At 35.1% G+C, this 15,022-nt stretch overlaps 1 protein-coding gene across 3 annotated transcripts in view; it reads right to left on the bottom strand.

Annotated features, from left to right (window-relative positions):
* Positions 1–3,208: 3,208 nt before the first annotated feature.
* Positions 3,209–15,022, bottom strand: part of ValRS (Valyl-tRNA synthetase) — a 38,045-nt gene continuing 26,231 nt past the window's right edge. For all 3 annotated transcript variants that reach the window (XM_089636632.1, XM_089636630.1, XM_089636633.1), the window contains 8 exons: positions 11,107–11,298; positions 9,568–9,674; positions 8,765–8,992; positions 8,390–8,531; positions 7,991–8,161; positions 7,696–7,890; positions 6,724–7,008; positions 3,209–3,544 (listed from right to left, as the gene is read on the bottom strand). In XM_089636632.1, the coding sequence (XP_089492758.1) occupies positions 3,329–3,544; positions 6,724–7,008; positions 7,696–7,890; positions 7,991–8,161; positions 8,390–8,531; positions 8,765–8,992; positions 9,568–9,674; positions 11,107–11,298 (1,536 nt within the window). In that variant the 3' untranslated portion in view covers positions 3,209–3,328. The remainder of the gene's footprint in view (positions 3,545–6,723; positions 7,009–7,695; positions 7,891–7,990; positions 8,162–8,389; positions 8,532–8,764; positions 8,993–9,567; positions 9,675–11,106; positions 11,299–15,022) is intronic.

A 15,022-nucleotide genomic window follows, 5' to 3' on the forward strand; every position in this document is an offset into this window, starting at 1 on the left:
TAATAAGGCGCCACCTCTGAGCGGGGGGGAGGGGACTCCGTTCAGGAATTCCGCACATTCCTGGGCGGAATATAAAGCCGCAAGGGCAGGGGATATGACTCGGAATGCATAGAAATGGTAATCGGGGTGGGGAAGTATAGAATGGCCAGGAAAAGTCTCGATTCTCCTGTCTAAATGATATTTCTTCTTTTCTTGATTGACATACACATATACGAGTGTATTGCCACCGTGTAGGTATTTAAATATATACACATTATATCATGTGCTTCGGCAGGGATGGGGGATTTGTTTGGGGATAAATTGTGAATGCAATCATTAATATACCACTCCCTTCACCCACACCAAAAATATTATTATATATTTTTTAAATGTGTAGATTACCTACATAGATATAAAAAAGAATTGCGAATACCACACATTAGTTTAGAGCCCATGGAACTATGGCATCAGGAAAAGCTTTCAGTGTCTTTAAGAGTGTTTTAACTAATTTTCCAGTCATCGTCCAGTTCCCGTCATTTACTTTAGTTGGGGATGCTATAGTTCCATAGTTATTGATGAATTTAAACTAATGTGTGGTATTCGCAATTCTTTTTTATATCTATGTAGGTAATCTACAAATAAAAAATTATAAGCCATTAATTTTTATTTGACCTTTCCAAATGCAAAAGAATATTTTCATATGCTTTCAAAAGGGGCTCACAAAGCATGATCATGGCCACCCACACAGCTTACGACGGCCTTGTTCATAATACTGAGCAACACGTCAGCTGTTATGTAAATATTTCTAGTTTATGTACCTATACTTCCTTGTACCTTCTCTGTAAGCTCTATAACAATTTTATGCTGCCACCCCCCCTAGCTTAGCTCCGGCGACGCACAGCATTAAAATGAATCATCAACATTAAAAAGTGTTTTTTTCAACTTTGAGGATTTAAAAAAAAAAATCGCAAGTTGCGCCACAATACGAAGTATGTCAAAAAAAATACAAATAAATAGTAGTATATCTGTGTGTAAGGATAGAATGGCCAACCTTATGATTCCAGAGATAGCCTCATTTTTAATGTCAGTGCCATACAATTTTTTCTTTAAAAAATGATAACTCCTTCATTTTTACACGCAATTGCTTCGTACGAAATTTTATAGCATATTAATGATCAGCAGAATCCATTTCTAGCCAAAAAAATACCCTTGAAAATTCAAGTCTCTATGTCTATGAAAGGCGATTTTCAGCCCACTGTGCGGCGCCTCTGTATTATATAATACCATGTTCTGGGTGCAAAGACACGGGTTTAGAACAAACGAAATGTAGTTTTTAATATTTTTTTATTTAAGTACGTAATTTATTTTGTCATGACAAAAAACATTCTGATGTTTCTAATAATTACAAAAGTTGGATTATTTAACGTAGGTAGATCATAGTTACATTTACAAGCAAGTTAGTAGCCGATAATGAGTACACGATGATTTGAAACCAAAATATTGCTTGCAGATCTAAAAATCCAAGTGGGTTATATTTACCCTTCAGAGTCACAAAATTCCACAATCGGGGTGGCATATTACAAACATTGCTTGCAGATCTAAATACCCAAGTGGGTTTTCCTTACCCTTCGGAGTCACTATCGTGGTGGCATATTAGAAACATTTCTTGCAGATCTGATTACCCAAGTGGGCTTTCCTTACCCTCCAACAGGTCCGTGGGCAGGCTACCGAGGCTGCAGCCTCTGGGCCTACACAACAAATTGTTTAAATATAAGTTGTGAAGATATTATATAAGTAGCTCCATCTGTATGAAGAAGTGTAAGCGCAAACCAATTATCTAATAAGCTATTCCAAGTTAAGTTATATGTTCAATGACAACTTATTACCAATGCATTTTATTTAAAATTATAAAAAAAGATCATTTTTACATATTTCGGAACAGAGATATGAATCTCAAACTTGTTTTTTTTTTAAAAATATCTTCATGATGTTGATAATGAATTTCAATTAAATTCATCAACTTCTAAATTTTTAAGCTTTAAAAGTTTCTTATTAGTATTTAGGACTCTGCCTTCCACTAGTTCCTTCGGAGGTACAACACTCAACAATCAGGGTGCCATATTAGATTCTGGTATGGTAATCACATAAAAGACACCATAATAAGTTTCTTTTTTTCCCTTGGAAATTGTGTTCTATAAACACTTGCTTTTATTTTTTTTACGTTAGCTTCACACAGGAGGCCACGAAGAAAAAAACATTTCCTCAGGGCCCAAAAAACCCTCCACACAGCATCCCCAAAGATGACATTATCTTTGGGGATGCTGTGTGGAGGTTTTTTTAGGGAAAGTTCTGGGAAGGAAAAAGGTATGAAGGGTGGGTAGGAATCTAGGAGTGACGGACGAATGAATCAATCTCTCCCACTGCGGCACAAGGCGATGGGTCGAGAGAGTCCCGCTGGAGAGGTCAAAAGGTCTCCCTCAACCAGTCTCTCCCGATCTTATTTATTGTTCTCACACGCATGTTCAATGTTGGTGTGGTGAAGCCAGCCTCTAGCCCTGTTTAAGACAGTTTTAACCAATCAAACACCATGGTAATAAGTTTTCACTTTTCTGACCTTACACGCCTCGTAATATTTACATCAAGTTGCTTTAGTAAGTAAGGCTGTAAGTGTTTAATTCGTAGAACTCCATATTTAAAAAGAGAATGAAATTTATTAATGTTATTATTCTGCAAGTATTTTAGTTTGTATCATACACAGAATTGTGCCTATTTATTTTAATTTTCTTACAAATCCGCACTATTATTTTAAAGCAGATAATTTGATAAAAATACATCAGTTTTTCTCGTTCCACACCATTATCCAAGATGAAGTATACCTACCTACCGTGGAAGTGCTTTACATTCAACGGGAAAAGCTTTTGCTTATGACTTTTAGATCAATAAATAGATTTAAAATTCAAAATAAATATTTGATTAAATCGCTAAAAATGCTTAAACTATTCAGTTTGCTCTACCCTAAAAGAACCACAAATTGTTTTATCCTCCTCGGGATCGAATATGACCCTTTTGCGTTGAAGGGATAAATAAAATTTACCTTTTTCTAGTTATGTTTATCTCCTTACATCTTATCTCACATTTTCCTAATTTGGGCAAAAATGTTACCAAGTGGCAATAATATAAAACAAATAATGAATCAGAACATATTTTATATAAAACTTTATTGATCACTAATCAATATGCAACCTCAAACAATAAATAAGTGGAAAAAGTGCCAAGTGAACTGTGTGAACAAGAGTAATAAAAAAAAAGTAATACATATGTACTATCATCACATATTTTTAAAATTATTTTACATCAGTTTGAGGGATTCTATAGCTGAGGCCAGCCTCTCCAGCTCTCCCTTGGATTGGTTCATCTTCTCCAAGTTGCTGGTCTGCACCTCCTGGGGGACCTTAACGGCGTAGTCCGCCACCTTCATTAGCTGATCCAGCTTGGAGATGGTCTGGTTCAACTGCTCGCAGGACTTCTCCATCTTGGCGATTTCTTTGGCCGGATCGATGAGGCCCTGGAATATTACAATAGATTAGTATTTGAAGAGCGGGATTGGACGGAGGACACTAGTAGCGCAGGACAGGAGGCCTTGTGAGCGATGGAGGCCCGACCTGACTAGGATAAGAGGAAGGTTGAATGATGACTAAATAAATTGACCTATTTCAATGTCGCCATTCTCAAACATATTATGAAGCAAACTCGTCAATTCCTCGCCTACATAGTTTGGCAAACGAATAAACAAATTTTTTTATTTTTCGGAATAACTTTATTGAGTAAAACCTCAAATTGTAATATTTAATTATTGAAGACAATATTAGCGATTTCTAAACGAAAATCTGAAACAGAAAAATCAGAAAAGGATACGGTCACATCTAGGACTCGAACCCAGGACCCTTGTCTTTCCGGGACACCGCTCTACCAACTGAGCTAATGGGACCCTATCCCCCTCGGTCACTTTTAACTGTATCATACTTCGAATAAGAACTACCAACATTGTCTTCATTTTTTCACCGCACATTTTTGTGTCCCGGAAAGACAAGGGTCCTGGGTTCGAGTCCTAGATGTGACCGAATCCTTTTCTGATTTTTCTGTTTCAGATTTTCGTTTAGAAATCGCTAATATTGTCTTCAATAATTGAATAAGCAAATGATATTGAAATTTTTAACACAACAAATTCGATGTTTAAAACGTACCCAAACAATTTTTCCATGTTATTTCTGAAAATTTTTGATATTAATAATGATGATATACTTAAATTAAATTTATTAGGTGTAATTTGTACAACACAATTTTAATTTTTGGTTTTTCTTTTATATATTCAATAGTATGTTTTATGTATTATTAAATTTACAAAAAACAGTTTATTACTAAACAAGTTCTGCTGTTTAATTATTGTTATATGTGACAGCTGTTTCGCCCTCTGCCAGCAGAACTTGTTTAGTAATGAACTGTTTTTTGCAAATTTGATAATAATACTAATGAATATAAGAAAAACCAAAAATTTATTTGTTTTTACCTTTGTTTATTGCTAATCCTTGTGTAAAAAATTGTATACAATTTTTAATGTAGAAGCCCAGTGGCCATATAAAAGAGAAAATAAATAAAACTTCTCAAGCGCCAAAAGAACCCATTGGATATGAAAAATTTGAAACCGTTGATGCCGGCGTATCCATCTTTGACTGAATCTGTGGGATTTTTACCATCGGCACACTATGGAGGTATTAGGTTGTGGTAGCTTCCCTGTTGAACCCTGTCCTGGCAGGTTTCAGCTTTTCATCAAATTGTGATCAGGTGACAAGCATAACAGTCATGCTATTATCCTTGAATTTTACACATTTATCACAATTTGATCTAAAGCTGAAAAAGGGCGGGAATCAGTGATAAAATTTAAAAAATTCAAAATAATAATACATAATTGGATAATTTGTATAGCGTCGCCTTTGAGAAAAATCCCCTCAAAGGTGCCGTACATGGTGCTAAACGTCAAATTAAATTGATGATGGCATCGAACAAGTAAATATTTTCTAGTTTGAAACAACTCGACCTAAGAAATGTTGGCACTGTATTTAGTTTGTTTCTTTGTCTGACATCTTTGTACATATTGTGTATTTCAATAATATAACACGTATCAATCTTTCTATAATTGATTCAGTTTTATTATGAAAATAATCAAAATTTATTTGTTTCACACTGTTTTATGGCCTGTTCTAATCTAGACGCTGCTTCTAACAATATTCCTTATCTATGTTTAGAATAATTGTTCAATGTATGCAACATTTACACATCAGAGGCACATTTCTTAAGCACTGATTTAATACTAACAAAAATGTTAAATAATAAACCACAGATTTATTTCAAAAAGAAGAACTTTTCAAACAAAACTTAAATTTAGATTTGAGGCCAAAATATAGAACCAAACGAATTTTTAAAATATAGAACATAATTTTTTTTTTAATCAAAATGTGTAACAAAACATGACCATGAAATTCGTAATTTTTTAATGAAACTCAGCTTCGTGCGCAATATATTTTGATTCAAGTGGCATAAGTACGATTAGGTTCTTTTGAAATTTGAACAGTCACAATTAAAAGCTGATTCTCAGTCTGCTTCAGTATTGGATTAAATTGTATAATGATCATATAGTTATGTTTGTCAAATCTAAAAAAATTAAAATTACCCCAATCGTTTATTTGGTGGTCATCAAATGTAATAGAGTTTGAAACACCTCATCCGAAGTGTACATTTGGAAGTCAAGTCCCTAGCGCGGCTGACGCATACGTTTATGATTGAGCGGCACCCAAGATTCAAATCAATATTTTTCGAAACGCAAAGGTCAAACGGTTCTCAATACGGATTTAAAATGTGGATTATTCTTTATTCCATTGACGTCTTGTTGAAATATGTTGAAATAAAAACAATATTCCCAAATTTCCCAATTGTCGGCAGCTGGGAGGCGAACTCATGCCATTTAGTCGATAAGTATAATACATATCTCTTTTGCTTATTTAATTTTATATTTTGCCTCTATCATGAATTATGACCATAATTTTAGTTGGAGTGGTTTCGTAGCTTACATGTTCATGTTATTGTAATAAAAAATAGAAGGATTCAGAACAAGATAAGTGTTTTAAATGTCAAATAGAAGATGTCAAAATCTAGTGGCGTGGATGTTTGAGCTAATTTGTTGAGAGGTGTACAGGTTAAGGCCTATCTTGAACCCGTGCCCGCATGGGTTAAGGATTTCATAAGCGGACTAACAACTTTTGGGTGGTATAAATATGTAGTTTAGGATTGTGAGGTGAACTGAGAGGACCTTGAACACTGCCTTAGATTCGAGATGAATCTTTGGATCATACATAAAGATAGCAACCAATAAAAATATGCATCAAGAGTTGCTATTCGAAGTATGATACAGTTAAATATGACTGAAAGAAATAGGGTCAGATTAGCTCAGTTGGTAGAGCAACGCCCCGGAAAGGCGAAGGTCCTGGTTTCAAGTCCTAGATGCGACCATATTTTTTTCGGATTTTCCGGTTTTAAATTTTCGTTAATAATATCTTCATTAATTAAATATCATAATTTGAGGTTAAGGTTATTTCAAAAATAATTTTTTTTTTTTTATTAATTTGGAAGTAAACGAATTAATGACGTTCTATCACAAAGTTACTAGATAATAAAAAAAAAAACTCTTACTTGCAACACGAGATGCACCTCAATCTTGTCTGAAATGGTTAATATGGCGCACCCCTTGGGCGGGGTGTCCTCATTGCTCAGGTCGCTATAGGCCAGCGGCGCGAGGGCCGCCAGCAGCGCACTTAGCTGTGGTTGCTCCCCGCCGGAGCACACCAGGAAGGCGGCGGTGCGCTGCTTGTTGGCCAGGTTGTAGATGGAGCGGGTGGATCTGATAGAGTGCACCATCTTAAGTACGATTTCAACATCTTTCTCGAGGGGTTCAGCGCGCCATCTGCAGTCTTGTTCCTGTTAAAAGGATTAAAAGTTAACTTGGATAAGCTGCATCTCTTCACTGTGTTTGCCTAATGTGGCCAGTAGATGGATGAAATGAATTTGTAGACTTTGAACTTTTTAATGTTGTTTAACGATCGAATCTATTGTGGTACTTTATCAAAAGTTAACTCTTTTATGGATTGTGTCTAAAAATAATATTAAGCACTATATCGTGCTGAAAAGGATAAACGGACCAAAGCCGGAAGTGAACTGTGTTAATAAATAAAAATATTACATTCCCAAGGTAAAAAAAAGATGTCAAATAACTACAAACCAAATTGAGAAACTAATGTTATTTTATGTTTAACTTGTACTTTCCTCAGCAGGAAACACTGGGTCAATAATGGGAGGGAAGTGTAAACTAAGGACGGGTTGTTTCGGAGAATTTGAACAATTCATCAAATTTCAACGTTCATTTTCAAGTTCTGTGAAAGATTTTTTCAAGTTCTGTTTTTATTTCAGTTTTGTCAAGCAACTAGCCTACAATGATATAGTAACAGAACTTGAATAGAACTTTCACAGAACCCGAAAATGAATGTTGAAATTTGATGAATTGTTCAAATTCTCCGAAACAACCCGTCCTAAGTGAAGTTTTATGAAAAAAACATTTTTCGTGATAAAATTACTATTCAAGTGATAAAATTAAATTATGTCACAAACCTCAGGATAAGGAGCCACGCAGATAGATGGGATGGATTTGTTCTTCCTCGGTAGTCTCTGGTAGAGCTCCTCGGTGATGAAGGGCATGAAGGGGCTGAGGAGTCGGAGACCAAACTCTAAACCAGTGAACAGGGTCCTCTTTGCGTTTTTGATTTCACTCTCATTCCCGCTGGCAAACACGGGTTTTAAGTACTCCTGAAAATATAAATATATTGACATGAGATTGATCTATAATTGGAACAAATCTATACATATCTGTATTAGAGAATATTACATTTACTGTAGTTATTCTTACCAAGTAGACGTCACAGAGTTCATACAGCCACAGGTTATAGCAAGCTGTTGTGGCAGCAGGGAAGTCATAGGTCTTGAAACCGTTGCCCGCCAAGGACACTGCATTAGCTATTCTCGAGAGCATCCACTTGTCCATTGGTGATAAGCTGTTGGGAACTATTGGCTCGAAAACCTACAAAATTAACAATCATAATTCCATCTTAGATGTCATCTCTAAAGAGGGTTGAGAATCATAATTTTCTGCGAGAAACAGTATTTGATACAAATAAAATGAATACTTTTATGAAGAAATGTCATTGATTCAAATAATTAAAAAAAAAATAGTACAGGGCTCCGAACGGAGCCCTGAGGAAAGTCCTCTTGATTCCTTGTCTAATAAATGAATGATTTAAAACCTCACCTCGAATACTTCTCCTTCTCCCAAATACATCAAGGCGAACTTAGTGGCATTCCATAACTTATTGCAGAAGAATCTGTATCCTTGAACACGCTGAATATCCATGTTCAAATCCCTTCCTTGGGCCATTGCACAAAGTGCAAATCTGAAATTATTAATATAGTCACGATTTAAAAAAAGTATAACATCAAACAATGTATGTATTAAAATAAATGTATTTGCTATAAATAAGCATTTAGCATGCTGCTCAACTAGATTGCTTTTATTTATTCCAACATTATGTTAAATATACATAATAAAAATTGGCCTATAAGTCTATTACTATTCAGAGACAATACTATGTATACATATAAGCTTCAAGATAGGAGAGAAATATACCTCAAAGCATCAGTTCCACATTCTGGTAATCCATTGGGGTAGTCTTGTTTCTGTCCCTGCTTGGCCCTCTCTATTTCTTTAGGATCCAGGTTAGAGTCCATAAGCTGCTCATGGAGGGTCTCCAGAGTCACACCCCGGATGACATCAATTGGATCTATCACATTACCAAGGGACTTGGACATCTTCCTTCCGTGGGCATCACGGACCATCGGATGCAGGTACACCTCTCTGAGTAAAACAAAAAAGACAGTTACCATCATTACTAGTCTATAAAGAAATTTTTCAAACATTGTCAGGTTATTCGAAAAAGAGTATTTGAAAGGCATCTATTGAAACTTTCGATCAAGATAACGTTATTGTGTTTGTTTTTAAAATGGTTCAGACCATAGAAAATCCTGCAGATTGTGAAATACGCACTGTAATTTGTTTCTTAAAAGCAAGAGGTGTGAAACACGTCGAAATTTATGGGCGGTGAGGTATGTGAAAGAGGTGACTATGGAGACAACGCTATGACTGATGAAATGGTAATACGAACGGTAGACGAAGTGGGTGACCGTGAGTGCTTGAAAGAATCCGAAAATAAACTGATTGGAGCAGAGCAACAATATTGCTGTCACAACACAGAAAGCATCCTAGTGGGACATGCCAGTACGAGGACACCCCATTATAAGAACACATAAGTGTAGCAAATGAACAGTGCTGCAAATGTCATGGAGAGTTTGGAATGCTGGTCATCAAACTTCATAATAAGGATGGCAAAAAATGGCATTTACAGGGGGGGTGAGTAAGGAACAGTGACTTACTTGAAGGGAAGTTTTCCAATGAGCTTCTCACCAAGGAACACCATGCGTGCCACCCAGAAGAACAAGATATCATGTCCAGTTTCCAGCAAGGTACCGGGGTAGAAGGCCTACATTGGACACACGATTATGTAAGTATTAAGATTAAAATTGAAAAATAAATTAAAAATAGTCAAACAGTCCTATGTAATTTCATTGATTGGACAAACTTTCTGTTGACTGCGATATGCATTGTTTGTTGGCTTTTATTGTCATGTACAGTGAAACACTTTAACACGAGAAAACCTTATGTAAGATAAATTGAGCCATTTAAATAATTCAGTCTTCAAGGTGTAGCAGTTCTTTATTGCCCGCTACATTTTCAAGATTATTCTGCAGTATGGAAACACTGATCTCTGGCAAGAAGTTAGACCGGCTCCGGTCTACGGCGAGTACCAATACGGCTTCCGCCGGGAGGAGACGCAATCTCAGGAGACACAGCGAACGCTACAAACGACATTGGACGAACATTTCGAGACATCGATCTTTTGGGGAAGAATGACGCAACATGTTATAATCGTTTTGCTGGTCGTTGCTTTTCTCAACTAAATTTAACATCATGTAAAGTGATGTTTGGCGCCCTCTACTCTTTATAACAGGTTAGAATATTATGTCACACACACGTTTCCTTATGTTACTTATTCTTGATCACTTTTTAGTCACACCATTTATCATTGCTACCTATTATTAAAAAGTTCGATGCGCAAGACCTTCGGTCTGACGCACACGCCCTGAGATTAAATTCAATTATGAAAATTTTAGAGATCTCTAGTTTGCTCTGGTTTTGTACGCTGTAGAAATAAATAAAATGTTGTAATTCATATCTCTTTTTATTACTACATTTACATCATCATGTTTCCTATTGAGGGATTAAATCCCGTCATAAAGGGACTGAAACTTTGAACCCTATTAATCTTAAAATGCCAAAAATCGCTTGTGTGCAGGCTGACACTATTTTCGTAATAACTTACATGTTTTTGTAAATTGTACTGTCTTACCAGATAATGTGTTTATACATTTATAAAAATTGTATGTATATCTATCCTGTGTGGTTTCCCCAGGATAGCTACTTATATTCAGAGAAATGTTTTTTCTCTCTAATGTGAGATATGTATACTACAATAAGGACTAATGAAAATATTCTCGAGTTAGGTAAGTACATAATATGAGGCTTTCCTGTAAATGAATAAAGAAATATGATTTAAAAAAATTGGAATTATGACATTTGACATGAAATTTTGAGACACGCCTTTTTAGAGATAAAATAAATATATTTGCAAGTGACGAAAGGACAAATATATTTGCTAGGATCGATTTTAAGGTTCAAAATACCATAAAATAGAGGGAAGCTCACTGCTGAGCTACTAACAAATCTGGGTAAAAATAATATACATAGGGTTAACGGGTACAAAAATTAGTAATCTGCTACGGATTACTTGGCACACTAGAGGTTAAGCATGAAAACTTCTTATGTGGGAACTATATAAAAGGGTTTCACTGTACCTGTAGTTCGTCCGTTTGGTCAGGCCAGCCGAATATGGAGAATGGGAACAGTCCTGACGAGAACCAGGTGTCCAGGACATCATGGTCTTGTTGGAGACGGATCCTAGAAGCTTCCACATTGTACTTGGCGCAAGCCTTCTTCATGGCTTCCTCTTCTGACCGGCCGGTGATCCAGTTGTCGTCTTCGGAGGTCTGAAATTATTGCTAACATTAGGAGCCAGATTTGTTGAAAAAGTTATTTTCAAATACTATTTTTTTTTTAAATTTATTTACTAACAAGTCTATGATAATTTCTATTCGGGAAAAAACTAGAACTGGGTTGAATCATTTTACACGAACCGATGTAACCGAGCCGATCGTGACCCACTGGCTAAGTGATCGGGTCCTTTTACACTTGGAAAAAATTTCATGGAGATGACAGAATGGTGCGCCGCCTGCTAACATGTGTCGAAAATTTGTTTGTTTGACATAGTAGGTACTGTAGGTAGACCATGGCTACCGTGTATATATAAATATTGAATCTTTTTTTAAAAAGGAACCCGATCGATCATTGGTGGTTCACGATCGACCCAGAACTAGAACAAACATATGTAATAACAATAAATTAAATTACTGTTGAAGAACTGAATCATTACAACACGCATTACACCAGTAAGTATTAATACAAGTGCCCTTCAGGTAATATTTCTAAAAAATGACATTATGTATGTAAATTATTTTTAGTACAGTGGTGCCTCACACAACGAACTTAATTCGTTCCAGGAGCAAGTTCGTTATGCGAAAAGTTCGTTATGTGAAACGCGTTTTCCCATAACAATACATGTTAAAAAAAATAATTCGTTCTGTAGCATAAAATATGGTAAGATGACATAAAAAAAAGATAAATTTTTTGTTATTATTTTTATTTAGATACATCTAAAAACATAATGAAAAAAACACACATTTTTTAATTTTAAGAAATAATCGAATTTTGCACATCTTCATCCATTTTCCGCCGATGGTGCGCAAAAGAGAAATCACCTTCCTGCTTTTTTTAGAACCCATCATATAAAAAAAATGTTGAGTTTATCTTAAAAGGACGACTGCCGTGATACGTATGCGATTTAATTCGTAATGAAGAACGATTGCTGCGATACGTGCGTAAGTTAAGCGTACTACCATAAATGAACCACTCACTAGATCAATATCTTCGGGTTTTTAGTACTGAGCCCATGGGTCCTAATGTTTGCCATAGATAAAAGTCTGTAACTGAAAAATATACGTCACTACTACACATACTCACCATCGACTAGGATAGAAACTATAAAAAAGGCGTAACCATAGACAATATAATTCTCATTCGGAGCCAACCCATTGGCTAGCCTAAAATCGGCCAATGACAGCGGCCTATAAACATGCATGAAGTTCGTGACAGCGGCCTATAAACATGCATGAAGTTCGTATTGGTTTGTGGAAAATATACGTCACAAGTTACCCATAGAGATTACCGTGTCTTTTTTTCTGACCCACTTTTTTCTCGGAGTTATACCCCCCTGCGTACTACGCAGTGACTAACGAGTCTAACGACTGCCTGCGCGGGAGGATGCAATTAATCGGCAGTGATCGTAGAAGATCGGGCGACTTCGTTGTGTGAAGCGAAGTTCGTTGTATGAATCGTGAAATGAACGAAAAGGAAGTTCGTTGTGTGCAGCATTCGCTGTGCGAGGCGTTCGTTGTGTGAGGCACCACTGTATTATTGTTAATTTATTTTCTTTTTTATTGTTCTTATTTTTACCTTTAATGTAATAGTCGTAGAAATATATCATGTAATATGGCAGACTGGGATTCCACTATGCTCCCAGTTCTGTTAGATAAAAACTTAAATATATAAAATAACATTTTACGACATATCATGCATGGCATTGCAAAATAAAATACAAATTTTACAAGCAATAAAATCAAATTTCATGCAACAAATAAAATTAATTTATTATACAGAAGGTCCGGGGGTAAAGCGCAGCAAATGTACATACAAGAAAAAAAGATAAATAATTCTTTCCAAACTCGAATAATTTTTCCAAAACAAACAATTGAACATGTTTACCTGAAAACTATATTCAAATGTTCGATTTCGAGTTCTGTTTTTACTTGTACTATCATGTAGAATCACCCCAAAGTTAATGCACTTTGCAGATACCTAAGTATCAAGAAAAATCAGGGAAAAAATTGTATTTAGATAAAGTTATTTTAGGAATAAGAAGACCTTTCAATGCTAAAATGTGTGTCACAAAATTTTATACTATTATATTGTTTGATTTTAACGCTTGCAATACTCTAGTTTATTACACAAAAAGTTTCAAAAATGTTTTGAAAATTCCCAAAATCAGAAAAAAGGCATGGCACCCCTAAGAGATGTGCAATTACATTTCACTTACTTGGGTAAAAATATTCAATAGGTAATGTTACAATTTTATATTGAAAAAGCACAAGCAAACAAATCGATTATTGAATACAGAGCATTAACACGTCAGGCTAATTTGTTGGGTTCTGAAAACAAACAGCTATTACCCGTATAGTCAATTTGTTTGCTTTTCAGAACAGCTCATATCGTCTCATAGAAATCGTTGTCTCTCCCTTACCGTCAGTTAGGAATATGAACTAAATGGTGTTGGAAAGAGAAAACACCAAGCTTTATATTCAAAAATAGAAGTTAAACACAGAAAAATTAAAATGAACACCTCTGTAAATGTGTTTTTTTTTTCATTATCAGTAATTTTAAGTTCAGTGTTTAGACTAAAAAATGTTTATGTTTGATTTAAAAATTTTAATATTTCAAAAATTTAGATTAATTTTCAATAATAAAATTTGAAAGCGTATTTCATTACCCTTCAAGAAAAGTTTTTATTTTTCGGATATATTCAGAAATATCCCATTTATTTTAATTTTATTGAAAAGCGGAAATACACATAATTTCTTCAACTTTCTGACAGCATCTTTAAGAAATACAACAGACAATAGGCTGAAGGGTTAACAGAATATACTGGAGACCAATGTGTATTAGAGATTACTTCATCAAATAAGCAACAGTGCGTAAGGGCATAAAATAACGGTCAATAGGCTAAAGGCCTGAAGGGTTAACAGAATATACTGGAGACCAACATGTGTGTATTAGAGATTATTTGATTGTTTACTATGCAACAGTGCATTAGCAGAATATACTGGTGACCAATGTGTATTAGAGATTACTTCATCACATAAGCAACAGTGCGTAAGGGCATAATATAACGGTCAATAGGCTAAAGGCTTGAAGGGTTAAGAGTGATTGTATACCTGACAAAATCAACTATTTTCGACACACACGAACTCTGTTGTTCATTTCCAAAACAATATTTTTTCTAACTAGAATTTATTTTAAAAACGTTTGCCTGAAAACAGTAAGATGGCGGTAGTGTAAATCTTCGTTATAAAAGTTATGAATTTCAGTTACCAGATGGCACTATTTTTTGTATTATTTATTTAATTAGAATATAAACGAATATATACAAGGTAACATTTAATTTAATTGTATGTATTTTAATATTTTTACAGAAAGCCTGACATTTCTTTTTTTTATGCTTCCGATTTTGTTGTCCGGGTTAAATCTTCCCCATAGGAAAAACTAAACCCTTCCCCTCACTTTTCCACAAATGATCATCTAGTCAATCAACATTATGTAAGTGCATTATATAAGCAAAATAAATACAAAACAATACAAGAACAACACGTCAACTCACAAAAGATCAAATGGGAAAATAATTCACCGACTCCAGATATTTTCATATCAGAGGGTTCGGCTCGGTAGAACTTCTAACAGTGCCTATAAATCCTACTGATCCCTCAACATAAATATTTAAAAAATCTTTTGTTATCCTACATGTATTCAAAATGACCGACTTTT

This window comes from Hesperophylax consimilis, chromosome 10, assembly GCF_061612785.1.
Source record: "Hesperophylax consimilis isolate HC1 chromosome 10, BYU_Hcon_1.0, whole genome shotgun sequence".
In the NCBI taxonomy this organism is placed as follows: domain Eukaryota; kingdom Metazoa; phylum Arthropoda; class Insecta; order Trichoptera; family Limnephilidae; genus Hesperophylax; species Hesperophylax consimilis.